This window comes from Uranotaenia lowii, chromosome 1 (assembly GCF_029784155.1).
Source record: "Uranotaenia lowii strain MFRU-FL chromosome 1, ASM2978415v1, whole genome shotgun sequence".
In the NCBI taxonomy this organism is placed as follows: domain Eukaryota; kingdom Metazoa; phylum Arthropoda; class Insecta; order Diptera; family Culicidae; genus Uranotaenia; species Uranotaenia lowii.
Window position 1 is genome coordinate 5,960,111 of NC_073691.1, and position 27,969 is coordinate 5,988,079.

Below are 27,969 nucleotides of genomic sequence, written 5' to 3' on the forward strand. Positions count from 1 at the left end.
AAATTCCAAGTGAAGCTATCAGGGTTGGAGTACGCTGACCCCATACGCAGGACAAATGTTTCGAAGTCCATCCAGTGATTCCTTCCATCGGTGGCGCTAACACTTTCCTTTGCTCCATCTGGTCAATTGCACGGGTTGGTACGGTGTTCGGGAAATTACTATGATCATTATCCCTCACGCACTAAGGCACTTCCTTGCATATGGGTGAGTTCACGAAATTTACACAAACGATTCTCACAAAACTGAACAGTAAGTTATCGCACTGGTTAGACGATGGAGAGAGACTTCCTTGGAAATGCGTTGTAAGTTTAAAACCTACCACCCCGCCGGTGTTACATGGACTCCCTTTATTAGGCCTCAGAGTACGAAACCTCAGGGCCGGCTGGCTACTGGGTAACCAAGGAATTTACGGATAAAATACAACAAATCGGAAATTTCATGTTTCTATGTTATTTTCATTGATGTTTTTATGTGGCGTGTTGTCTGTGTGTATAAAACAATGTTCTGTCTGTAATGTGGCGTGTAAAAGAGCTCACTAACCGTGGGTTTGCTGCAGATGGTGTTGCGTCGCGATGTCGTGGCTCCGGAAATACAGTTCAGGAAGCAGGAGGGCCGTTGATGTATTGGCGTACCAACGGGGTGCCGAAACTGTCGGCGCCAGCGGGCGTTGCTGGACTCAGTTTTTGTAGGCGTCTTCCTTCATTGGCGTTTAATCGGCCTGCCCACGAGAGTGCCCCGTATCCGGACAGGCCGAGAAGGGAAGTCCTCCTTGGAAGTTAGGGTTCCTCAGAACCCGAGGACGATGATGATGGTCTTTTACGGTTAGGCGCGAGACCACAAGGGATCTGCGGGCCGAGCCGTGAGGAAGCCAACCGGTGTTTCCGGGCAAATTCCGTGGAATTTCACGAACACTAAACACAACACGGACTTTACTCACGGACGCCTGATTTACAAGAGAGATCGAAATATGGAAGCAAGCTTCCTTTTCGACTTTTTCATTCCATTTTCCACATGATCCTCCTTTTCCTCCATTGACAGCAAATCGGAGCAAATGTAGCCTACTGTGGTGCTATCTTGGTGTCAGACTGAACAAGGAACATGAATTTTCTAGAGCTAAACATTCAAAACTACAAACGAAGACAAAAATCAAACGATTTGTAACCAACCGGTTACAACCGGAACTTTCCTTCCGGGAATCTCGGCCACGAGGACGAACGAACGGTCGGGAGAACTGGTTGGTCGATCCGAAGGGTTCGTGATTCGGAACCGACCCCAAACCTCCAACGTATGATCGCCCGGATTAAATGGCTATCCGTGACTGTAGGATATGAATTCAACCCTGTTGATAATTAACGAGAGAATTATTTAGAGAGAGAGAGAGAGAGCACAGTCTGTCCGAGCTATTCAAGCGTCTGCTGCGGCAGTTACATTTTGATCAGTGTACCGAACGGTTGCAAATAAAAGTCGTGTCAGTCGAAATCCGTGCGTATTATTTTGTAACGAAATATCGATAGTTTGTGAACTCTACAAGTGGCGCAGTCGGTAGTATGGTAAGTTTTTTTCAACTTTTCGGTGATAAGTGAAAGGCATTTGGGCTGTGTGTGTTTTTTCCTATCTGAAATGACGTGGTTTGCTTTGCCCAAGCTAACGGAAGAAAAAATATGAACTGCTAAAGAAAGATGGCGGAGAGAATGATGAAATGTCGAAAAAGGCGTTTAGTGATTTGTATTGGTGTGTGACTTGAAGTCTGCTGAATTGTAATAGTTAAGGACAAACGTTATCTTTTTCGCTGTTGCAAGACAAAGAGAGCCCGACGGTAAGTCGAAGTCAGTTTCAGTGTGAGACCAACTGTATGTTGAAGTCGCGAGAGGAAAATTGTGAACGGCGAGCCCAAATTAAGTTTGTAGTCGCTAGAATGAAAGAGTCCGAATTTTGTTCGTAGTCACTGTTTCGGCGAGACCAGTTGAATTCTGCAGTCGCTCAGATGAAACTCGCATAAAGTGTTGTATTCAAAAGAGGATTAGAAAAATTTTTTCGACATCAAGTGAGCCCGACGCTTAGTCGTAGTCATCCGTACAGCAAGACCAACTTTATGTTGTAGTTGCTTAGAAATTTGGTGAGATGGTAAATTTGAACATTTTTTTTCGGAAACACAAACACTTTTAACTAAATGAACACGGTCCAAAGTGCAATATTTTGTGATGTTTTTTTTTCTCAATGCAATGTTAGCAATGAAGCGAGAAAGCTATAGTTTGGAATTGTATTTGTACCGTTAATTAAAAGTTGAGTTAAGCTGTAGTGGAATGGAGCCCAGATTGTTTTATTCTCAATTGGTTTTCAAAGATGCTGAAAAAAAATGTAAATGAGATCTCGACAGCAAGTTTGTTTTTCATCCTTTTTTAGATGAATGCAGGAAACGCAAACTGGCCATTGCAGCCTTTCAATGACGCAATCAATCCGCAGGGTCTGCGAAGAGAGTGGGAGGAGTGGTTGCGCTCATTTGAACTTTTTGTTGAGCTCAGAGGGGTGCAAACGCAGCATGAAAAATTAGTGATGCTTTTGACGTATGGAGGACGCGGTTTGCAAAGAACGTACTACAATGCTGGACCGGCGCAGGATGAAATTCATCCGGAACCAGCCCGAATCCCCTATCGCCCAGAAGAAGAACCGGAATATGACAACGCAATAAAACGACTCAACAAGTTTTTCATCGGTAAACATAACGATCGAGTTGAGTTAGAGGTATTCCGTTCAATGCGACAGTCGAATGAAGAAGCATTTAATCTATTCATTTTACGTCTCCGAGAGCAAGCGGTGCGGTGCGACTTTGGCGAAAGAATCGAGAAGGAAATTATGCAGCAGGTTACCATGGGCGCTCGCGATGAGAGGGTCCGCGACAAAGGGATGGAGAATATTATGACACTTGACGAAATAACAAATTACGCCGTAAATCGTGAAATGCTTTGTAAACAAAAAGAAAGAGCTAAAGCTGTTGCTGATGAGCCTCTGGTGGCCACTATTCGAGAAGAGAATAAGAATAGAGGCGGCCAATTTCGTCGAGCACCTTATCGAAACAACCGCTGGGTACAGCCTAAGGTGAATTATCGGAATGCATTTTCAAGAACTTCGTTTACCACAAATGCCAAACGGAGTGAATGCCACAATTGTGGAGCTGAGGACCATTTCTGGCAGTCCCCATCGTGTCCAGGTCGGCGAGTAAAATGTAACAAATGCAACGTAACAGGTCATTATGGACGAAAATGTCCCGGAAAACAGCAAAATTGGTCTATGCGTAATGTTTGGAAGCGCCCGGAAGGTGAAACAAATAACCTGGGAGAGGCTCCATGGAAGGAAGAAATGCCGCGACTGCCAACAGCAGATGATGTGTCTCAGGTAGAGTAAATTGATTTTAATTTTATTATCATTATTTTTTATTTTTTGGAGAAATATCTTTTAATCGACTTGAATTTGAAGAATACATCTAAATAAACGAAATAAATTGAAATAATTTACGTTGTTTTAATAGGGACTTCAAAATCATCTATTTTGCGGATCCGATGGAAACATTACCTGCAAGATAGACACTCTCCCAGTTCAATTTCTCATAGACTCTGGGTCTTCGATAAATTCTGTAACTTCAGAAATTTGGGACAAAATAAGAAATTCGGAAGTTAAAATATATAAGACCAAGTTTAAATGCGCGCGTCAATTCAACTCATATGCATCTGAAAAGCCGCTGCAAATTTCTGCAATCTTTGAGGCTTGGATTTCGATTAATCCCTTGAAACCAAAGGCTTACGCTGAGTTCTTTGTAGTAACTGGAGCAAACAAATGTCTCCTTAGCAAGCAAACTGCTGAAGAGCTTCAAGTGTTGAAAGTAGGACTTGACGTCTACCACGTTCAGGCTTTCAAACCGTTTCCTAAATTTCCTAATGTCGAAATCAAATTGACTATTGATGAAAAAGTTCCACCGAAAAGAATCTCATATCTACGAATACCAAGTCCAATGGAACAAAAAGTTGACCAAAAGATTCTTGAAATGCTGCGATGTGATATCATCGAACCCGTTGAAGGGACAACTGAGTGGATTTCCCCTATGGTGGTCGTGCCAAAAGGGAAAGATGATGTGCGGCTTTGCATCAACATGAGGTATCCTAATACCGCTATCCAGAGAGAGTATTATCTTCTTCCCGTTATCGACACCTTTCTTAATAAGTTAAGAGGTTCGGTATGTTTTTCTAAGCTGGATATTACATCAGCTTTCCATCATATCGAATTACATCCGGACTCACGAAACATTACGACATTCATGACTGGGCGTGGACTCATGCGGTTCAAAAGATTATTTTTCGGTATAAACTGCGCACCTGAGATATTCCAGCGGGTTATGACCCAGATGCTGGCGGGAATAGATGGCGTGATAGTTTATATAGATGATATTGTTGTCACTGGCCGAACATCTCAGGAGCATAATACCCGATTGAAACAAGTGTTGAAAGTCCTCCGCCTGAACAATGCTTTGCTGAATGACAAGAAATGCGTTTATGGTGTTAATGAAATAGAGATACTTGGTTTCAAAGTCAATGCAGCAGGAATCAGTCCGTCAGACGAAAAAATTTCCGCAATCAAAAACTTTAGGAAACCAGAAACAAAAGAAGAAACGAGAAGTTTCCTGGGATTGATCAATTTTGTTGGTCACTTCATTCCACGTCTATCTGCCAGATCCGAACCATTACGAAAGTTTATCCGTGGCGAAGTTGAATCGTTTGGAAAGGAACAATGTGACGCTTTCGATGATCTCCGAAATGATTTAACGGTTAAAGTACTTAAACTTGGATTTTTCAATCCAGTGGATGCAACTGAAATTTATGTAGACGCCTCCCCGAGTGGTCTCGGTGCCGTTCTCGTTCAGCGCGGTAAGGACGGAATGCCCAGAATTATATGTTTTGCATCAAAGGGGCTAACAATGTGCGAAAAAGTGTATCCTCAGACACAGCGAGAGGCTCTAGCTGTAGTATGGGCGGTAGAAAAATTCTACCTCTATGTTTACGGTATGCATTTCACTTTATACACCGACCACAAGACATTAGAGTACATTTATGGAGGTAAACATCAAAATGGTCGTCGGGCATGTACCAGAGCGGAATCCTGGGCTCTTCGTCTGCAGCCTTACACCTTCACTGTGAAACACATTCCAGGGCATATGAACATTTCTGACATCCTATCGCGCTTATGCCCAAATGGAGAAGCAGCTTTTGACGAAGAATCCGAGCATTTTCTCTTTGCTGTAGGGGAAGGTTTATCGGCGATAAGCTTGGAGGAAATAAGGAATGAAACGAAAAAAGATGGCGCACTTACGGCTGTCGTTGACGCTCTGAAAACTGGCAATTGGCCAACAAACTTGATCCGGTACGAAGCGTTTAAAAGGGAGCTTGGAGTTATGGAGGGTATTTTGATTAGGGACGAACGTATTGTTCTACCACAAAGCCTGAGGAGCAAAGCACTGGATATAGCACACCGTGGTCATCCTGGAGTAGTCGCTATGCGAAAAATTCTTCGCGAAAAAGTTTGGTGGCCTTGCATGGACAAGGATGTCATCAACAGGGTACACGAATGTGCTGGCTGTGCAGCGGTCAGTTCCCAGTTCCCTCCTGAACCCATGACCAGGAAGGAACTCCCGGATCGGCCATGGCAGGATATCGCCATCGATTTTTTTACGGCCAAAGAGTGTGGCACATTCCTCGTCGTAGTAGACTACTTTAGTAGATTTTTGAGAGTGGTAGAGATGAAGTCAACTGACGCAGCGCATACTAAATCTGCACTCCAGACGTTGTTCGACGAATACTTCTATCCGGAGTCCATACGTAGCGACAATGGACCACCATTTACGAGCCAAGAGTTTGCTAACTATTGCACGGAAAGAAATATTCGACTGATTCATACTATACCTTATTGGCCACAAATGAATGGCATGGTTGAGCGGCAGAATCAAGGTCTGCTAAGGGCTCTACGAATCGCAAAGGCAACGCACAAGGATTGGCGTGAAGCTTTGAAAGAGTATATTCAAATGTACAATAGTACTCCCCACACTGTGACGGGAAAAGCACCATCGGAGTTAATGAATGGCCGACCAATCAAAGACTTCCTGCCTTCAATCAGAACAGATCCTTATTACTACCGAGAAGAAGCGGTGCGCGAGAGAGACGCGGTGGAGAAGTTGAAAGGGAAAAAATATGCAGATTGTCGCAGACACGCCGCGCCTTCAGATATAAAAGAGAATGATACCGTAATCGTACGGAATTACGAATTTGGTAAACTTGAGCCAAAATTCAAATTGGAGCGTTTTCGAGTTGATCGAAGATCTGGAAACGATTGTAAAATCACTAATGACGAAGGAGTGTCATATCGTCGTTCGGTTTCTCACTTGCGAAAGTTTCCAAAGGAAAATGAAGGTTGGTGCAGAACTTGTCTATCGATTATCGTTTTTAATCTATTCAAATTATTTTAATACAAAAAAAAAATCTTATTTATTCACAGCTCAACTTTATTCCTCAAAAGGTTCTCCTACCAAAGGCAGTTCACTTTCGTACGCATCTGGGGCCGAAAAGGAATCTAACAAGGACTCGATTGTGGCTGAACAAGTGAAGAGGATTTCAGATGACTTACAATCACCTAATGTATCAAAACAACTTGAAGATATTCAACCGAGATCGAAGAACAGAACTGCGATCGAGACCCGTCCAGTACGCACACGGAAGGCTAGAGTGCGATACAGCCCATGAAGTGATTTCTTCAAGCGAATCAATTTTTTTTATCTTTTTTGTGAGAGGGGAAAGGATGTAGGATATGAATTCAACCCTGTTGATAATTAACGAGAGAATTATTTAGAGAGAGAGAGAGAGCACAGTCTGTCCGAGCTATTCAAGCGTCTGCTGCGGCAGTTACATTTTGATCAGTGTACCGAACGGTTGCAAATAAAAGTCGTGTCAGTCGAAATCCGTGCGTATTATTTTGTAACGAAATATCGATAGTTTGTGAACTCTACAGTGACCACTACAAAGGCCGATTTAGGACCAGGGTTCAGGGACCAGGTTGACTTTCGTCCCGCCAAATGGTTGCTTTTGGCCAAAGACTTGGGGGTCCTGTCGAGGAATCAAGCGTTAGTGTTCCGTATCTCGGCGGGAACAAAATGGCGATTCGGCGTCTCATGGCTTATCTGGTGTCTGGCTTGTGCACTTAAAACTTACGTGTGTGCAGATAAGTCTTGCACTATGTACTTCACAATGTCGTAGTACTAATTGAAGTGAGCCAGCACCAGGAAGCCGCCTTTGACCGGCCTTGAACCGCGAGTATAGGTCGTTGCTCTCCCATTACGGCGGACACGATCGTTCGCCTTCGTGAACTCGTCGGACGTCGCTACCGATCGGGGTGGTTACCAAGCATCGCGGGTTACCATAGATGGCCCTCTGGTTGTGAGGTTATCAAGCTTCCTGGCTGCATACTGGTGGCTTGTGACGCTGTCGTCGGCTGAAGGCTGCATTATTTGGGGAAAACCATCACACATCATTTTCCCTCACTGCGATATTTAAAACTACATTTACTCGCGACCTTGTGGTGTGCATCTGTGGTGAAATTTCGGTGTGCGGCTTTCGTTCGAGAATCTCCAACTGTGGATCATTGAGTCTGGAATGTTGTGCTACGTATCCTTCTTTGTGTATTTGAGAAGTAGCAGAGCTCTAGCAAGAATCTTTCTGACGTATCGGTCGAAAACTAACAGTGCAACTGTCTTCAATAGAACTGTCGTTTTTGAATGCACGAAAACATTTTTCGATGCTGGGCTCAGTAATCCGTTGGTGGTTCTGGATTCTCTTATGTGGCTTGTGATCTCTCGAGTGAGAACTCATTCGGTGGAGCGGCTGGGTAATGCATCATCGTAAGGTGCTTTGCTTGGCAAATTCTGTACAGGGACTTAGATTTACTGCAGTTATTTCAGGTACACAGTCCAGGTGAAAAGGGCCATTCTTGTTCTACGGGGTACTCTTCGGTCAGAGATGTTTCAGATTCTAAGAAATTGCTAGCCGAGAGGATTACTCTCGTGGTGTGTATTTATGTTGCGATACAAGACTGCCTCAATGTCGACATGATCTTCTTGGAGGATATCAATGACATTTTCAAGCGTAGCGGCAGGTCCAAGATTCACTGGAAAAGTTTGATTCCATTTCACCTTAAGCAGACAAATGAAAATTTATAAAAAATGTATAAAATTCCACCCGAGGAATCCTAATGATATGCATGAGCTAATTCTCAACACAAATCATGGCATACAAATAAATCCAAACAAAAATGAAAAAGTATTATTTTTCCCACACGGTCGTACCTTATTTGGACGCCATTTGCACCTTCCTCGCTAATGCAAGCATATACCTCTGCTAATATACTATATAGTGCTTTTCAAAAGTTAATCCAGTTTCTGCAGTAAAGTAGAAGTTAATTTAGCCAAACCTGGCTCACAGAAGCAAACCCCACAGCTGACGCTAGAGCCGAATTGGTGCTAGTTTTAAGAACTTTTTTAGTCTGTGATCTGGCTCGAAGGACCAAATGTTTTGTCGTGTCTGTCAGCATTGAGAAATTTCTGTCGATTGGCTCGGTGAGTGGTAGAAGTGATGAAAATTGTTATTGTTATCCGGATGGTACCTAATAGTATTTGAAAGCTTCTGATTGTACAACCGAACTGTCGGCAAAAGCGCTCTAGAGATGCTATTTTAGCCTAAACTTGGAATCAACGTTTCACGGTAAGTTTGAGTATCTCAAATGTATTTGATTTACATGGTTTTGTTTTTGATTTTGTCAAATTTTTAAACTGTTTATTTTACATTTTTTACAAGTTACTCTTGTTAAGAGATTTGTTCTTATTTCTTCCTTAGCCTGTTAGATATTCTCGGAATTTTATTCAGACACTTTATCATAAAGTTTGTTCTAAAAGGAGATTTTGAAAGGCTTTGTGAAAACTTTGATACTGATTTTCATTGATTTTTTTTTAATGAAAAAACTCTTAAAAATGGGCTTCATTTCCCTGCCAAACGACGAGCGTCTATTTTGAATTCATAAAACATTAATGTTTAAACATAATAAATTATTCATAAGTGCCGTTGAAAAACAATTACCCAATAAATTGCCCGGATGATGCCGATGCCCCGTCCCGGTTGTGTCTTTTTCTGCCTTTGTATTCCTCGAGAAGGTTCACATTTTTCAATCAATTTTTCCCTTATCAGTGCAGTGTTTTTGGGCAAGCTCGGCCACGACTTTTGCGCACTGGCTTGACTTAAACCGGTGCCCGATTCCCTCCGCTGGATCCTGCTCAATTCATGAATTACGTGCAATAAATTTTACCATTAAATTGCACCAGATCGCCGGTTCACGTAATAAATTGCCAAATATTGGGAAAGGGCTTATGGGTTGGAGGAGTTCTGTGTGCCATCAGCTATCATCGCGCGTCCGGCAGTAATTTTTATTCTCAACAACCACCGCGCCTGGCCTGACTAGTTTCCCCGGAGTATCACGCTCGCTGTAGGATGCGCGCAAAAAGGCGAACGCAAACGCAAAGCCAGGATTCCGTTCCTGCTCCGGTGGTCCATCCGTCTCTGGCTGGAAAATTACAGTGATTATGACGGTGATGATACGATCGATATTGACTCTTTTCAGCGCCTTAAATTCATTACACTTACCCAGGGGCCATGGCGTGGAGGGTTACCAGAGGCCTGACCGAGCCCTCATAATTAAGAAAAAATTGTTACATTATCGACCAACAAACAAAAGTTTTCACAAACAACATAAACTTCAGACAAAACTAATCAACACGCCTTTAAAATACGACAATGTACGGGCATGGCCTACTTAAAATCTTCTAAATCAGCTAATTGAAACATGCCGGTGACGATAAAAACTCATGGTAACCCGATGGACAGCGGATGGTGTAAATTTTTCGTTCCTACCTACCTGTTTATTGAATCGGGACCAAGCGAGTTAGTTTGTTGCGGGACGTAGCGCGAAAATAATCGCACTTTTCCCCCCGAGGATCACGAACCAACGAACGAAACTTCGAACGAAAGTAGGTATACGGCCTAAAATAAAACATGGCAAAGGGCGGAGAAACACCACAGCGTGGCTCGAGCGTGGCCCAGGCCGCCCCTGAATTTGTCCACCGATAAATCAAAATCCATCGGCGATGGACTCGACGAAGTTTCTCCCACCGGGTTCTCGAGGGCCAGTTGTTGTCTTTTGTCGTTTTCCTCAGAGACCTAGGGGTCGTTGCCGGACTCAGTCCGTGGAGGTGCAAATCGATCAACGATTGCGTACGATCGTATGGGGCGGTCCCGCTACGCTCAAATAGTTTTCTGCACCAAATTTAACGAATGATTTATCAGTACCTGCAACGTATGTGGTCCAATGGAAGGAGGGAATTGATGGTGTTTTATAAATTTACACTGGTCTCTTCCCTGGAGCATCCAGAAATTGTAACATTTTTTTAAAACGTTAACAATATTGTGTGACTCAAGCAATCATATGCATACAGAGCCAGAACAATCCGAAAACAATCTTTGCAGCAACCATTCAAATCAGTGCTTTCCTGCCGCTTTTCCTTTTTTTATCAGAGCTGGAACAATCCGAATACATTTTTAGCAACAGTCATTCCAATCATTGCTTATGCCAAGCGACGACGATGACAGTTGGATGGAGATTTTTATCTCAACACGCAGCTGAGATATTTAGATTGTCCAAGTTTCCCCATGGCCCACGTTACCCCAGTTTCTTTCTTCCAGTGTGCTATACTCGAAGGAATAGCTCTGTTGAAGTTTAACCACAAAATTGTACTCTGCAAATTAAAACACGTCACTTCGAATGACAAGTTCTAAGCCAAAATCGCCAAATTCTTGTCACTTAAGTATGAAAATCAATTGAAATATCAAAACAATTACAGACTCAAATCTTCAAACCCGAAACGGATAACATGTCAATCGAAAGTTTAATTAGCCGGCTCCGGCAAACGGCTCTCACAAATGAAATAATTAAAAAATTTCCTCTCGCACCAACTGAATTAGCTGATTGAAATTCACATTCCACATGTTCGCTCATTTCAGATGTCACCTTTGCTCGAAAATTCGAAAATTGATGCCTTTCGTCTTCTGTCAGTGTCTCTTCATACTTAAAACCGGGCATCGCTGTCGTACGTACATAAGTGGCAAGGTGTTTGCAGGAATTTCCGAATACAAGATACTTTTTTTGTCAATTGAATCGGTCCACTCATTAGGAAATCATCCGGCACGAAAATTGCAAACGACCCGTGCATTATAATAATCACTCGGACGCTTGATTCGGTTCATTCGGTTGAGTTCGACACTTTTTCAACATGGGCGGAGTGCATCAAAACAGGCCATGCATGCGTGCCCTTCTCAACGAATGTCATAACGAACAAAATCGATTGGCTCAGCTTCCACCGAACGAAGGCCTACTTAGACTGAGTATCGAACCCGTTTTTTCCCGGAATACATATTAGGGTAACGGACTTATTTTGGACCGGGTACATATTTTGGACCACCTTGTAGCTTTTTGCCAATATTTCTCTCATAAATCATGTTATTCATAAAAATTTTGAACAAATATGGTTAAAGCTACTTCTTATGATTCTAATCACATATAAAATTTTATTTAAGTAAGCTGTTAACGGAGAGAAAATTGAAAATTAAGTTTTGATTTTTCACACTTGGACCAAATCAGGACCATTTCAGGAGGACGTGCCATTATTGGAGCCAACTTTCAAGAGCTTTGCTGCATAGCTGTGATGAATTTTACAAATACAAACATGTTCACAGCTATGATAAAACACGTGAAAACTATTTTGCAAGCTCGAAAAAGCAAAATAACTGGTTTTAATAGTAATTTGACCCATGTCGAAAATAGGTCCTACTTTATTCCTTAGGGACTTATTTTGGACCACTCACCATAACCTGGGCATTTAACTTGATGTTAAATGTTCATGAACGTAATAACGTTGTACGACGATATGAAAGAATTATGCACACTATTTTAATCACTCATTTTGAATAAAATTTGTAATTTAAGCATGATTTTATTCAATCAGCTCGCCGAAGCCCAAACTCGCCATTAGACGAGGTTCACTTTAATCGGCACAAAACCAAGCCAATCATAGCTTTAACTTACTTTTTGTGCTCTATGCTTTGAATCACGTGAATCTAAAAATCTACATCAATGGCAACAATTTGATAAGCAGTTGTGAAAAGCTACAGCTTAAAGAAGCCTCAAAACATGAAAACTTGCACTTGCACCAATTTTTTATTAAGGCCCTGTTTTTTATGCTTCATGGAAAATCATTGAAAGTTTGGTCTAAAAGTTTCAACCATTTAGGATTGCCAATAAAATGCTTGCATTCAGGAATGATTTTCGAGGAAAAAACTTGGGTAGGTTGAAGAAACGAAAAATAAAACTCGTCTAAAGAAGGAGGGGTTTGGAAAAAAACGACAACAAATCGGCAAATATGCAACGAGTTTAATTTTTGTAAAATTGAAATATCTCAGTTAATATTAGAATAATTTTATCAAATAATATGTTCAATTATAGCTATATATGTTTCAAAACTTGGGAAAAGGTGGTTGGAATGTGCAATTTTTAGAAGCGATAAAGTACTAAAAATCTAGTTTTTCAGCCCCTGTAGTTATGCAATTAAAAAAATCTGTTGGAATTACTCCAACGATAAATTTTATCCGAGAACAAAGTTAGTATCAAACTTAAAACTGAATTTTTGTGAAAAAATCTGGCTTTTAGATGGCTAAAAAGGTAGCATAAATCTCGCACATTTTTATCTTTTTGAACCTATCTACAGAACTGAAGCCAAAGCAAATCCACTAAGGTTTTGCAAGTCAAAATGCATCAATTGATGTCGCGAAGTTCATGATGTTAGACTTTTTCAACTTATCATTGGGTCGCCTGAATGAGATTTGCGTTCTGAAAATTGAGCCTAAAGATAAGCCAACTGGCCAGTATTGAACACTGCAGAACAAATTTCGTCAAGATTTCAGTGTGCTGTCAAAATTTTCATATCATTTAGTGTGTTCTATATAACAGGAATTTCACTGTTTTCATTCTTATCGAACAAACAAAACTTGACTAGTCTATAACAATAAGAATCGACAAAATTATCTGAATAATTCGTATAATTGCGCATCAATCGCTGTCGAAATATAGCAAAATTTAGAAAAAATACTTTATTTAGTTTAAGGGTGGTCCAAAATAGGTCCAAATGGTGGTCCAAAATAGAAACCTGGTGGTCCAAAATACTAACCACAGTAATGATTGAAGAAACGTGTTTTTAGGCTTAAATCTTGTTATATTGCAACAAACGACGATATGTTTCGATAGAAAAAGCCTTGATCTTCGTGATGAACGGATAAAGCAGTCGAAAATTGTAACATATGCTTTTTTATTCCAGAAAATTGCATAGCCACTTCCCAAAGCGGTCCAAAATAGGTCCGTTACCCTACATATTTAGGACGACGCGGCAGCCGAGGCGATCAAAATCGTACACCAATATAGGACATAGCATAGCAGGCGCTTGCTGTACCCCGTGTGCGGAACAAAGTTATGCTCAATCCAATTAGCGCTGAAAAATGTGACATTTTTATTAACAATTTCGTTCTGTAGAACTTGAATCGTAATGGGACTTTTCGCTCTCTTTTTCTTTCTCTATTCCGCTGGGTTCTGTTCTGTCAATGAATGGGGACTTAATAAAAAGGGGAATGTGCGATGAAACGCATCGTGCAATTTTTGAGTCGGTTTTGTATCCATTTTTGTGCTAGATTTGCGTCTATTTAGGACTTTTTGTGTCATTGTTGAATTTTTTGGTGCATCTCTTGTTATTATTTGCGTCTTTGAGCCAATGTTTGTAATTGTATGCGTAATTTTTTTTATTTGTAATTGACATTCTGCGTTGTTTCATTTCCTGTCTTTTTCATAACATAAAAAAAGTGTTATTATTGTTTCCTGTGTCATTTTATGTCATTTTTGTCATTTTGTAAAGAAAAATTGTGTCAATGTTGTACAAATTTTCGGTTAATTTTGTGACATTTTAATAGCATTTGCTAGTTTTGTTCTTTTTGTGTCCTTTTTGTGTCATTTCTGTGTCAGTTTTGTGTCTTTTTCGTGTCATTGTTGTGATTATTTTTGTCACTTTCGTATCTTTTTGTTTCATTTTGGTGTCAATTTTGGGTCATTTTTGCGTCATTTTTGTGTCATTTTTGTGTCATTTTTGTGTCATTTTTGTGTCATTTTTGTGTCATTTTTGAGTCATTTTTGTGTCATTTTTGTGTCATTTTTGAGTAATTTTTGAGTAATTTTTGTGTCATTTTTGTGTCATTTTTGAGTCATTTTTGTGTGATTTTTGTGTCATTTTTGTGTCATTTTGGTGTCATTTTGGTGTCATTTTTGTGTCAGTTTTGTGTCACTTTTGTGTCATTTCTGAGTAATTTTTAGGTAATTTTTGTGTCATTTTTGTGTCATTTTGGTGCCATTTTTGTGCCATTTTTGTGTCATTTTTGTGTCATTTTTGTGTCATTTTTGTGTCATTTTTGTGTCATTTTTGTGTCATTTTTGTGTCATTTTTGTGTCATTTTTGTGTCATTTTTGTGTCATTTTTGTGTTATTTTTGTGTCATTTTTGTGTCAATTTTGTGTCAATTTTGTGTCAATTTTGTGTCATTTTTGTGTAATTTTGGTGTAATTTTAGTGTCATTTTGGTCATTTTGGTCATTTTTGTAATTTTTGTCATTTTTGTCATTTTTGTAATTTTTGTCATTTTTGTAATTTTTGTAATTTTTGTCATTTTTGTCATTTTTGTCACTTTTGTCATTTTTGTCATTTTTGTCATTTTTGTCATTTTTGTCATTTTTGTCATTTTTGTCATTTTTGTCATTTTTGTCATTTTTGTCATTTTTGTCATTTTTGTCATTTTTGTCATTTTTGTCATTTTTGTCATTTTTGTCATTTTTGTCATTTTTGTCATTTTTGTCATTTTTGTCATTTTTGTCATTTTTGTCATTTTTGTCATTTTTGTCATTTTTGTAATTTTTGTCATTTTTGTCATTTTTGTCATTTTTGTCATTTTTGTCATTTTGTCATTTTTGTCATTTTTGTCATTTTTGTCATTTTTGTCATTTTTGTCATTTTTGTCATTTTTGTCATTTTTGTCATTTTTGTCATTTTTGTCATTTTTGTCATTTTTGTCATTTTTGTCATTTTTGTCATTTTTGTCATTTTTGTCATTTTTGTCATTTTTGTCATTTTTGTCATTTTTGTCATTTTTGTCATTTTTGTCATTTTTGTCATTTTTGTCATTTTTGTCATTTTTGTCATTTTTGTCATTTTTGTCATTTTTGTCATTTTTGTCATTTTTGTCATTTTTGTCATTTTTGTCATTTTTGTCATTTTTGTCATTTTTGTCATTTTTGTCATTTTTGTCATTTTTGTCATTTTTGTCATTTTTGTCATTTTTGTCATTTTTGTCATTTTTGTCATTTTTGTCATTTTTGTCATTTTTGTCATTTTTGTCATTTTTGTCATTTTTGTCATTTTTGTCATTTTTGTCATTTTTGTCATTTTTGTCATTTTTGTCATTTTTGTCATTTTTGTCATTTTTGTCATTTTTGTCATTTTTGTCATTTTTGTCATTTTTGTCATTTTTGTCATTTTTGTCTTTTTTGTCATTTTTGTCATTTTTGTCATTTTTGTCATTTTTGTCATTTTTGTCATTTTTGTCATTTTTGTCATTTTTGTCATTTTTGTCATTTTTGTCATTTTTGTCATTTTTGTCATTTTTGTCATTTTTGTCATTTTTGTCATTTTTGTCATTTTTGTCATTTTTGTCATTTTTGTCATTTTTGTCATTTTTGTCATTTTTGTCATTTTTGTCATTTTTGTCATTTTTGTCATTTTTGTCATTTTTGTCATTTTTGTCATTTTTGTCATTTTTGTCATTTTTGTCATTTTTGTCATTTTTGTCATTTTTGTCATTTTTGTCATTTTTGTCATTTTTGTCATTTTTGTCATTTTTGTCATTTTTGTCATTTTTGTCATTTTTGTCATTTTTGTCATTTTTGTCATTTTTGTCATTTTTGTCATTTTTGTCATTTTTGTCATTTTTGTCATTTTTGTCATTTTTGTCATTTTTGTCATTTTTGTCATTTTTGTCATTTTTGTCATTTTTGTCATTTTTGTCATTTTTGTCATTTTTGTCATTTTTGACATTTTTGTCATTTTATTTATTTATGTCACGCTTTTTAAGAGCTAGCTATTTCGGCATTTTGACGTTTTTGAACTTTGACGTTTTGGATAATTTTTAACGTTTTCAAAGTTTTTTTTCGTTTTGATGTTTATAACCTTTGTGATGGTTTTGGCGTTTTTGTCGATTTATTTTTTTTAGCGAAATGCTGCATTTGCCCCACACTCCCCTTTAGCCAAGTTCGGTCTCTCCACAACCTTTGCGCTCGTTTTTCGATTGGAGATGTGGTTTGCTGATACGCAGGCTGAACGAGAGAGAGAATGAAGTTGCGTCGCGATCTGGCTTTTAATTGGCGATATTTTAGCCCGATGACTTGATAGCTTAGCTGGTTTGTATTAAAGCTATCCGATGGCTTATCTTATATCTTGATCTGAATACGTGTTCAATCTACATGCATAAATGTTTCTAGACATGGTTTGGCGACCCTTTTGATAGGTATGCTGAAAAATCTTCTCAGTGTATCAATAAATTACCTCGTGATTTCCACGGAAAAAATCTATAAAAAGCGGATTCCTTTGGATTTCGGATAATGGTTTTTTATTAAAAAAAATCGACATTTCTTTCCAAGAAATATCTATGAACAAAACATAAAATATGATCAAATAATCCTACTATCATACAAAAAATGTATAAGGATACCCGAAAAAAGCAAACAAACTTAAGAGCAAACGCGGCAAAAGTCATTGAAGAAAAAAGGCAAGAAACAAATGTTCGAAGGGAAATTCGCCATAAAAGGTAACCCGAACGCACAGAAAAACAAACATAATAAATAGCGTGCATAATGCTGACCCTTGTACTTCGCTTTCGGGGCTGAGCCAAGTTCCGAAATCTTTCGGCCGAAGGCGGCGGCCAGAAATAAAATGTGGAGAGACCCCTTTTTATCGCCTTTTCCTCTTGAAACGACGACGACGATGTCCTGCACATGGGATTGGGGGCATTATTTGGCATCCTATCTTGAATATATATAACATCAAGAAGGGGAAAGAATCCCTTGCAAAGAATGGCACCGATGGGGAGTGAAATATATTGTGTTTTAAAATGTCATAAATTTAGTACGTCGGCCTTTTAGAACAATCTGCGGTCTGCTGTGTGTTTGTTTTATCCATCCCTTCGCATTTTATCCCCGGTGGATTTTTTTCCTTCCGCTCAAAATATGGCACTTTCCAAGTCCAGGAAGAACGAATTTCAGCAAAAAAACACCTTTTCCGAAGAATGATTCCGCCGCCATTTTTACTGATAAAATTGAAACAAAGACGATCCAAGCATGCGTTGTTTTGAGGTTTTGTCTGGATGTGACATTTTTTTTTTGTTTCGGTACGGCGGCGTTCGGTTTTGTTCAGTCAGTCCTTTTACCGTCTGACATCTGTCAGTTGGACAATCGAATTCCCACACAGGGGAAGGAAACAGCCGGACGTGGTGATGTCATAAGCGGAGAAACTTTCGAGCGGAGCAAAATGTCCTTGCTGTGCGCGTTGCATCGTGAAGTAAGTGCTGAAAAATTTCCTTTTTATCGTTGCCTGCTTTGCTACCATTTAAGCACTCCAAGCAAACAGGTGTTTTTTTCTTGTTTTTTTTTTATTTCATCCATGATAGGAGGATTAATCGGTTGGAATGAAATTGAATTCCCTGAATCTTATCAAAAAGAATATATTTCTTTTCGTTTCAGCATTTTGCAATGAATTACTAAAGAATGGGGATAGTTTGGTCAGCACACTTCTGTTTATTTTTGTGTCACACTTAAGAAAAATCAACTATAAATATGATTGAAATAAGTACATGTACAATCTGAAAATTCTTCTGTAACCTTTTCTTGGATTTTGAATCCCTAAGGTTTTGTTTATACTTGATTGACCAAATGAAATCGATTTGTAATTACTAATACAAGTCGACAAAAACAGTCGTAACAAAATAGGCAGTGGCGCCAGTCATAATTCATCTCCTACGAATAAAAAAATACACGCCATCTGAGAGATGCGCAAGCTGAGGAGAGCTAGGATTTTTTTATTTACTAGTTATAACGATACGATCAAGCCGGCCGCATCATTGTTTACGATCGAAACACAACCCACAACCCCTATCCTAGTCAGTAAGGCGACCCACGACGACTGTGCTGCTATAAATGCAACAGGTTTAAATTGATTGAAGAAAAAAAAAGGAAACGAAAACTTACCTTTTGGAGGCGTTCAGCTAACATAAAAAATCTGTCATCGTTGAAGGTTCTTGTTTTGTTGTTCGGTTTAAATTTTGTTTTTCTCTTCCTAAGTCCTTCGTCCTAGATCGATCATCCGTTATCGGTAGGATGCAATCATCACGTCCAAATTGTCCTACTGTTTGTTTTGGTCTAAAATGATGAGAATTCCGAAAGAAGAACATCTGAAATAAGAAGGGTAGGGAATCATTGACGATTTTGACAGTTTCCAAATTTTGACAATTTTGAAATTTTTAATATTTTGACAAATTGGACAATTTTGCCAATTTTGACAATTTTGCCAATTTTGACAATTTTAACAACTTTGACAACATAGACAATTTTGGCAGTTTTGACAATTTTGACAATTTCGACAATTTCGACAATTTCGACAATTTTGACAATTTTGACAATTTTGACAATTTTGACAATTTTGACAATTTTGACAATTTTGACAATATTGACAATTTTGACAATTTTGACAATTTTGACTATTTTGACCATTTTGACAATTTTGACAAGTTTATCAAGTTTGACAATTTTGACAATTTTGACAATTTTGAAAATTTTGACCATATTGACAATTTTGACAATTTTAACAATTTTGACAATTTTGACAATTTTGACAATTTTGACAATTTTGACAATTTTGACAATTTTGACAATTTTGACAATTTTGACAATTTTGACAATTTTGACAATTTTGACAATTTTGACAATTTTGACAATTTTGACAATTTTGACAATTTTGAAAGCTTTGAACATTTTTGAAAATTTTGACAATTTTGACAGTTTTGATAATTTGGCAATTTTGACCATTTTGTCAATTTTGAAAATTTCCACAATTTTTTTATCATTAAAAAAAGCCATAATCAAATTCAAGTCTAAACCAATCCCGAAATTTACTCAACAATTAAGTGATTCCCGGCAAATCGCTTGTAAAAGCACTCAGCGGAATTATATTGTGTCGTTTCTGGTGAGGATTCAAAACAACAAAAGTGCCATGGCAGTTCGGAGTCGTCGTGTTAATCCACGATGGAAAACGATCGAGGTAATCTCAATGGCATCGTAAAATACCCGTTCTTAAGATCGGATGAACATCGAAACGACCTCAGCTTGGAGGTCGAGCGCGATGTGCATTACTGGTTCCTGTGTTTTGACAGACCATTTAGCGCATTTAGTTGACAAATCGAAAGTGTCCGATATTGGCACTTTGGCGAACGCTGATGGGCCATTTCCCCGGATAACGGGTGTCAACTACACCGGAATCAATAGGGTGTCTCAGTAACAAACTTCTTCGTTGAAAGATTCAATTTCTCAAGTCAGCTAAATACACAACCCTATCGAAGGAACACAACGAATCAATGACCAAAAACACGGCCAATAATCGTAACAGTAAAATTAAATTAACTTCCAAATTTATCATTCGATTTTGGCACCTCAAATTTGGCGTCCGCTCCTTAAACCTACTTTGTTTTTTTTATTGTCTGAGTTTATCAATACGTGCCGAACTTCGCCAACCGCCTACCGAGGTTAGAGAAAAGGGTTGGGTTGAGCTGTCATATTTTTTAAAAAGTCATCATTTCCAACCGAGGAAGAAAAAAACAGAGTAGACACCCAACCAGAACCGACTCCGAATCCGCGAAACAAATGGAAGCAGCAAATTAAGGTTTTTGCAAAGGATTTCAATTATTAATTTGTTCCAGCGTTTGTCTTGTTTCTGTTTTGTTGTTGTTCATAATTTTCGATATCACATTACCTGGGCAACACGAGACGGTAAAAATACCAATAGAAAGGAGAGCGGAAAAGCAAGGCTCACTTTGTTTCACTGCAGATGAAAATTAAGTGCCTAATTAAGATAATTTATTGCAAATGGGTTTGTTGTCTTGTTCTTCCGATATTTTTTTGTTTTGTTTCTCTCCTTTCTTGAGATTCAAACCATTTAGTAAACAGAGCCAAGAAAGTTGTAGAAGAGAGTCAGACTCAAGAAACAGAACTGTCGATTTCCAACCATGTCAGCCAATGCAATGGGAAGCAGAGAGCATTTGTATGCCAAGCCGAGCTCGGGCTCGGAAAAGCGCGTGCAACCAATTTGAGAAAATATGTGGTCACGTTGTCGTGCTACATATCAGCGCCGCTCCTGACTGTAGACCCGAAGTAATTAATCAATTAATTCCGGCCTGCCTGCACCTTCCTATCCGTACTCGTACTCTGGAAGCAGCTGGTAAGAACGAGGTTCGGAAGCGAGGCGAAAATTAATTTTCGCTGCCATAGCAGATTTAATTAGGTGGAAAGAGGCAAGATCAAAATGAGACGTTTCACTTATGACTTGGTGAAAAAAAAAGTTTTAATGGAAATTTGTTTCCGCTTTTTTAATTCATAATACGCTGTTTGAACAAACGTTGGTCATTTTTAGCTTTTTCTTAAGTTAGTTTTTCCAAACCTTTACATTATTTTCTATTGTATTTCTATTTCGAATTATGTGTGTAATCAGAGCAACCTGTCGAGCACATGGTCGATTGCTTCGGGTTTGCCGCCATATTGTCGACAAGCCAAATGATAGTGAGAAGTTCGTCTTAGCTAACCTGATGTTTCCTTTAGCAAGCTAGTTAGTGGATATTGCCGGCCCTGAGACTTCCTAATATTGCACCCTCAGGATCTACGAAGCCCGACAATGGCTACTCCTGCGCTCATTCATCCAGCGCCTGCAACGTTTGAGCTGAACGGTTGGTTGAGTCGAACTCCGATGGTTTTTGAAATGGCTATCCAGCTTTCATCAACACAGGTCCTTCCTTCGGACATTTAAAAATTACTTCGCCGATTCTCAATGATTTTGAGAGGCTACACACTCACGCTGGTAACAAAGCCTATTTAGGAAAGAAAAGCATGAGGGCAGTCCGTAATTCTGAAGTGTTTCGGCATCATAATTTTGAGACTCTAACATCTATCCCCTTAAGACATCCAGTACCCAATAGCAAACGGCTTTGTCGTCGTTCCCGTACAGGAGTTGCAACCGAAAATAGCACTGGGTCTGGCTGAGGTGGATCGTCGTTTCTGTTGTTGTCGCCCGAAAAGTACTCTGAACCGTTAGGGTCCACGTCTCCGTTAAATGCTGGATTCGGTCCTTCTTTTGAAACGGCTGGAGATGGCAGCTTGGTTAGAATGGTCGATCCAAAATCATCGAAGATGCATTCTGTCATTCGAGTCTTGAGTTGGTTGATGTGGGAACGGATCAGACGATGTCGCTTTACCAGGAACACATTGAAGTTGAACTTTCCTGCTTTCTCGATTACGGTTACTGGTTCCCACTTCCAGGAGTTCGCTTGATGGACCTCGGCATAAACTAAGTCGCCTTGCAGAATCTCGTGGAGACTGCACCGTACTTCTTATTGATAATATCGTCGTTCTTCCGCCTTTCCTTTGGGTGGAATCACGTGAAGTCAACTTGTCGATCGGCTTCGCTTAGACTTGATTGCAAAACGAATTAATGTAAACTGACCACAGTCCGAATTTTCCAATCCAGATTGAGATTCGGAGGAAATGTAACCGAAACATCTGTCATTTCGGGGAAGCTGTGGCAGGATGTAGTTGACGTACTGAGTGTGTGATGGTGTGTCCAACTTCCTCAGTAGCCTTCGAACTTTAGCAGCATCGTCCGATTCGAAGAGATCCGCATACCGGCCGTACCACATGTTGAAAGTGATTCCGTTTTACGGGTCGAAGGAATACTCGCTAATAAACAAGCTTCTGAAGGAGCGCCGCCATCTGGAGAATTGCCTCCCGAATATCTGCTATCGCTTCAGGTTCTTAAATCCTCGTCGCCAATTCGTTATGTCTGAAAACTTCCAGAATGAAACTAGTTATGTACTGTAAACTATAAGTGTGACTTTGTTGAGAACCAAAATAAGACAAGTTAGTCTAGTAGGAAAGTTATCCTACTGGAAATTCAGGGTCTTTATTATCAATCAGCTAGTAAACGATTGCTGTGATCAAATTGAAATGGAAATTCAAATATTGAATGATTGCTTTGATCTAACAGAGACTAACTTGTTGTGGCTACTCGGAAGACGCTTCATCTATTTTAGCATTTCTAGTCAACTGTTGGATGCCGCAAATTACGCTTAAGTTTGTACGGGCTCAGGGAAGAAAGGTAGGTTTAAAATATGACAGTCCTAAACGGTAGTCTGTGGGGAACCGATGATCCTCCTCTGAGACTTTAAAAACCATAATATGCTAAATTTCTCTCACAGCTCTGACCGTATTTCAAATTCAAACAATTTTCCAACAAAAAAAAATCCATAATCACCAAAGACAGAAACAAAACATGGCGAGTAGCAAATAACCAGCATTGAATTATAGCCAAATTATGCAGATGACTTCTAGTGAAATTGTCATGATGTTTTGTCTGATACAGCAGTCCTACATCTCGTCTTCACAGCCATAATCTAGCTTTCATCACCACATTTTGTTCGGTCCACGCAACGGATGCTGTCCACGAATCAAACAAACCACATCCCAATGGATAAGATGAGATGGGATGTGTCCCCATCACAGGACAGACACAGACCCCCAGAATTAATTTGCCTCGTTATTATCTTTATATGGGAGCTGTTTTGTTTCGCTATGGAAAAACATGCTTCCAACCTCTCACCTGGACCCCGCGATAGATCCGATAGACACTAACACACACGGTTGGTGTGCTGGAGATAAGGGTAAATGACCATAATTTTGAACCTCTAGGAAGAATGAGCCACAAATCGCTTCTTCAGGTTGACCCGATAGCGTTTGACAGGACAGTGAGATAAAAGCAGAGGCTAGAAAATTAGATGAAATTCAAACCACGCTGGAAAGAAAAATTAGATACATTGGATTCCAAACTTACCCAAGACGGAAAGAGGCTGGCTGCTGTCTGGTAGGATTTATCTTTATCTCATAAAGTCAAAATTATCTTAAGACAACCATTTATAAACGATATCTTCTAGGGCAACAGGAGAAAAAAAAACTGTCTACGCACCTTCCTTAACCCAAACGTCAAAACCGCGATGATCGCAGGAACCTCTCTCTCTCCGTAGCAACTAAATAGGTAACTTGGATGATGGAGAAAAAAAAAGGAACCTGACAGCAATATCTTATTCGGGGGGAGATGTCGTCTTGTTGAGAGGTTGCTCTAGGCCCCTTTGGTTACATTTTGAGCATTTTATTTATAATTTGATTTTTATCGCCCTCAACCACCACCGAATGTCGGTGACAGGGAAAAAATGGTAGTAGCTAGCGCATTATTAATTCCCAGTTCCCGGTTCCCGGTGAACAACAACAAAAAACAAGACGAATGACTACAAGTGGAAACAGTAACAACGGTTTTTTGTTTGTTTCTCGTAAGGTTAGTTTCTTGCTCGTTTGAGGGACATTATATTTCCATCTGAAGAAAGTGGTAACCACCGTTCGAAAAAAAACCTGACAGTTGTTGACAATATTTCGCCATGCCATGGTTTGCCGTCGTGCCATGGGGTTATTCGGTTGACGACGCGTTTCGGTTTGAAGTTTTAGTGCCTACTGCGTTCGAAAGATGAATCTAGTTAACTGGGATTTTTTTCTCTTCACTTCTTCGGTTTATTGCCACTAGTCTGCTATTGTAATATATTGTCCATCTTGCCGCTTAATTAAGGTGCTTCCATGGAAGATTCAACAACAGCAACAGGTTGTCAACTACCGTAAAAGTGTTGAAAACGTTGTTGTATATCTAATTGGCTGAGATTTTTTGTTTTATCGCCGTTGGTTTATTACAAGGTGGCAATTAACACCTGTTGAAATGTTTAATGAGAGTATGAGGACGTCGATGCAATTTTTTCGACATTAAAACTTTATCTTGTTTTCAAGAATGCTGTTTCAACGAGACTCTAAAAGCCTAATTTTCATTTTTGAGCGGTATTCCCACAATTCCATGTTAATTATCCCAAGATCGCAATCGATCAATGATCAATGAGTCACTGTAATCATATCAAATCTGTGGAAAAATGTTCAAAATAAATTCAAATGCCTAAAATTTAAAAAAATAATGAAAAAAACTTTAAAATTCATCAAAGTGACAAGAATGGCAAAAATGTCACAATTGTCTAAAATGTCAAAAAAGTCAAAAACTTCAAAATTTTGAAAATGTCAAAAATGACAAAACTGTAAGATCGTCAAAAATATAAAAACTGCCGAAAATGTAAATATTTTATATTTATTATACTAGAAAAATGTCAAAAATGTCAAAAATGACAAAACTGAGAAATAAGACAAAAAAAAAATGACAAAAATGAAAAAAATGACTAAAATGACAAAAATGACAAAAATGACAAAAATGACGAAAGTGACAAAAAAAGGCTAAAATGACAAAAATGATAAAATCGACAAAAATGACAAAAATGACAAAAATGACAAAAATGACAAAAATGACAAAAATGATAAAAATGATAAAAATGATAAAAATGACAAAAATGACAAAAATGACAAAAATGACCAAAATGACAAAAATGACAAAAATTACAAAAATTACAAAAATTACAAAAATTACAAAAATGACAAAAATGACAAAAATGACAAAAATGACAAAAATGACAAAAATGACAAAAATGACAAAAATGACAAAAATGACAAAAATGACAAAAATGACAAAAATGACAAAAATGACAAAAATGACAAAAATAACAAAAATGACAAAAATGACAAAAATGACAAAAATTACAATAATGAAATAAATGACATAAATGACAAAAATGACAAAAATGACAAAAATGACAAAAATGACAAAAATGACAAAAATGACAAAAATGACAAAAATGACAAAAATGACAAAAATGACAAAAATGACAAAAATGACAAAAATGACAAAAATGACAAAAATGACAAAAATGACAAAAATGACAAAAATGACAAAAATGACAAAAATGACAAAAATGACAAAAATGACAAAAATGACAAAAATGACAAAAATGACAAAAATGACAAAAATGACAAAAATGACAAAAATGACAAAAATGACAAAAATGACAAAAATGACAAAAATGATAAAAATGACAAAAATGACAAAAACGACAAAAATGACAAAAATGACAAAAATGACAAAAATGACAAAAATGACAAAAATGACAAAAATGACAAAAATGACAAAAATGACAAAAATGACAAAAATGACAAAAATGACAAAAATGACAAAAATGACAAAAATGACAAAAATGACAATAATGACAATAATGACAAAAATAACAAAAATGACAAAAATGTCAGAAAAGACAAAAATGGCAAAACTGACAGAAATGACAAAAATGACAAAAATGACAAAAATGACAAAAATGACAAAAATGACAAAAATGACAAAAATGACAAAAATGACAAAAATGACAAAAATGACAAAAATGACAAAAATGACAAAAATGACAAAAATGAATTTTCTAACAACTTTTAAAGGTTTTGGCATTTTAGAATTTTTCGACGTTTTTGACATATCAAATATTCTTGAAATTTTAAACATTTTTGAAATTTTGGATAATTCAGTCATTTTTTAGTGAAAAATATCAAAAATATCCAAAATGTCAAAATGTCTAAATTGTCAAAAATGCCAAAACTGACAAAATCTGAGAAAAAATCAACATTGTCAAAACTATCAAAAATGTCAAAAATGTAAAATTTTTAAAAATGTTAAGTTTAAGAAATGTCAAAAATGTCAATGATTTCAAAAACGTCATAAAATTTAAAAATGTCAAAAATTACAAAAATGTCAAAAATGTCAAACATGTTAAAATATCAAAAAAGACAAAAATGTCAAAAAGCCAAAAATGTTAAAAATGTCAAAAATGATAAAAAATCAAAAAATGCAGAAATGACAAATGTGTCAATGTGTAATTTTTTGTATTTTTTTCCTTTTTGCGGCATTTTTTTTTGTTTGTTTTTGTAATTTTTTGGGTAATTTTCGCTTCATTTTTGTGTCAGGTTCTAAGTATTTTTGTGTCTTTTTGAGTCGTTTTTTGTGCCATTTTTCCAATCTTGTAGCAATTTTGTGTTTGTTTTTGTCAGTGTAGTGTAATTTTTTGTCATTTTCGGCTTTTTGCAATTCCTCTCAATTCATATCATTTTTATCATTTGCATTTTCGTAAAATATGAATTTTAGCAGCCTCCTCAAAAATCCGAATGCATGGCGCCACTATCGATTGCGCGTGCGAGCAGGACCAATCGAAAGTGGCGCAATTCGCTGGGATGATCGGCAAAAAGTGCATTTAATCTTCAAACGTGTGCTTTCATCCGGAAAGCCGGCCGACTGGCGAAAAATTGCTATCCCAAACGGAATCGGTTTCAAGCGCAGTCTTCCTGCTGCGAATATCGTTTAATGGAAAAAATTGAAAGCCAAAAAAATTGAAGCCGCCGCAGGTTAGCGCGGCGTGTTACCGCACAAAGGGCTGGAAATACAAATATATTTCCATTTCATTCTCATCTAAAACGACTTAAGTACATCACTAAGTTATGAGCTCGTTTATTGGTGCATGTGCAAATAATGCCCCAGGTTGCTTGGATCGAACTTGTCTGGAAAGCAGTCAGTCGGGTTGGTCTGAAATCTTCAATGGGAAGCTTGTTATCCAAAGTGCAGACTTATCTTTCGGACATAACGTGAACCCTGACTCAAGTGGTGCCTTTGCCTGTGGTATCAATATCGATCGGTCGATCCACGTGGACAGGTTATTTATTTAAAATATTTTTCACAGTAAATTTTCTTTTTCAATTATTCACCCCTTGAAGAAAAAAAAACTACTTACGAATCTTTCAAGCAAGGGGCATACACTGAGAAAGTTGTCGACTCTTTTGGATTCGATTCAATTCTCAGGAGGCTTTGGCTTTGATTTACCGATGATGATCATCGTCGGTAAATGTGCCGCCAGATGCAGCGCTGAGTGATAAATCGTCGCATTGTCGAACGAATGCCGACACATTGTTTACTTGCTTGCCGAACAACATCGATTGACTGAGGATTCTTGCACTCTGGATAGTGCAAGCGCGGTAAAAATCAAACCCCACAACGATACGCAATAACAGCAAAATAAAACAAAACAACGCACAGTTCTACCGGAGCACATTTTTGTGCTCCCTGGGAAAGGTTAATGGAAATTCCGATTCCACACGAGATTCGAATTGTTTTTCCTCCTGTTGTCTTGGTAGGAAAACAGCGAGTCGTGAGAGCACTTACCGTATGAAGAATTTGGTTCCGAGACTTCCATTTCTGGAGTGAGAATATCTTACACAAGAAGACGTCTTTCCGAGAAGAATTCCTCATCTTTAAACTGCTCCGTCCTTTTTGTTTTGAAGAGTTAATTGACTGACATTTACTTGGGAACCGTTGAAGGTTTGGTTTACTAGTCTAAAAAAATCGAGAATAATCACCCAGCAAGCTGTGCGGATATAAA

At 37.9% G+C, this 27,969-nt stretch overlaps 1 protein-coding gene across 2 annotated transcripts in view; it reads right to left on the reverse strand.

Annotated features, from left to right (window-relative positions):
* LOC129738873 (craniofacial development protein 2-like) overlaps positions 1-27,969 on the reverse strand; it is a 48,676-nt gene that overhangs the window by 6,358 nt on the left and 14,349 nt on the right. Inside the window, exons 2-3 of one of the 2 annotated variants that reach the window (XM_055730183.1) lie at positions 27,753-27,923; positions 18,518-18,720 (exon numbers count right to left, since the gene is read on the reverse strand). In XM_055730183.1, the coding sequence (XP_055586158.1) occupies positions 18,518-18,541 (24 nt within the window). In that variant the 5' untranslated portion in view covers positions 18,542-18,720; positions 27,753-27,923. The remainder of the gene's footprint in view (positions 1-18,517; positions 18,721-27,752; positions 27,924-27,969) is intronic. The other variant, XM_055730184.1, reaches the window with a different exon arrangement.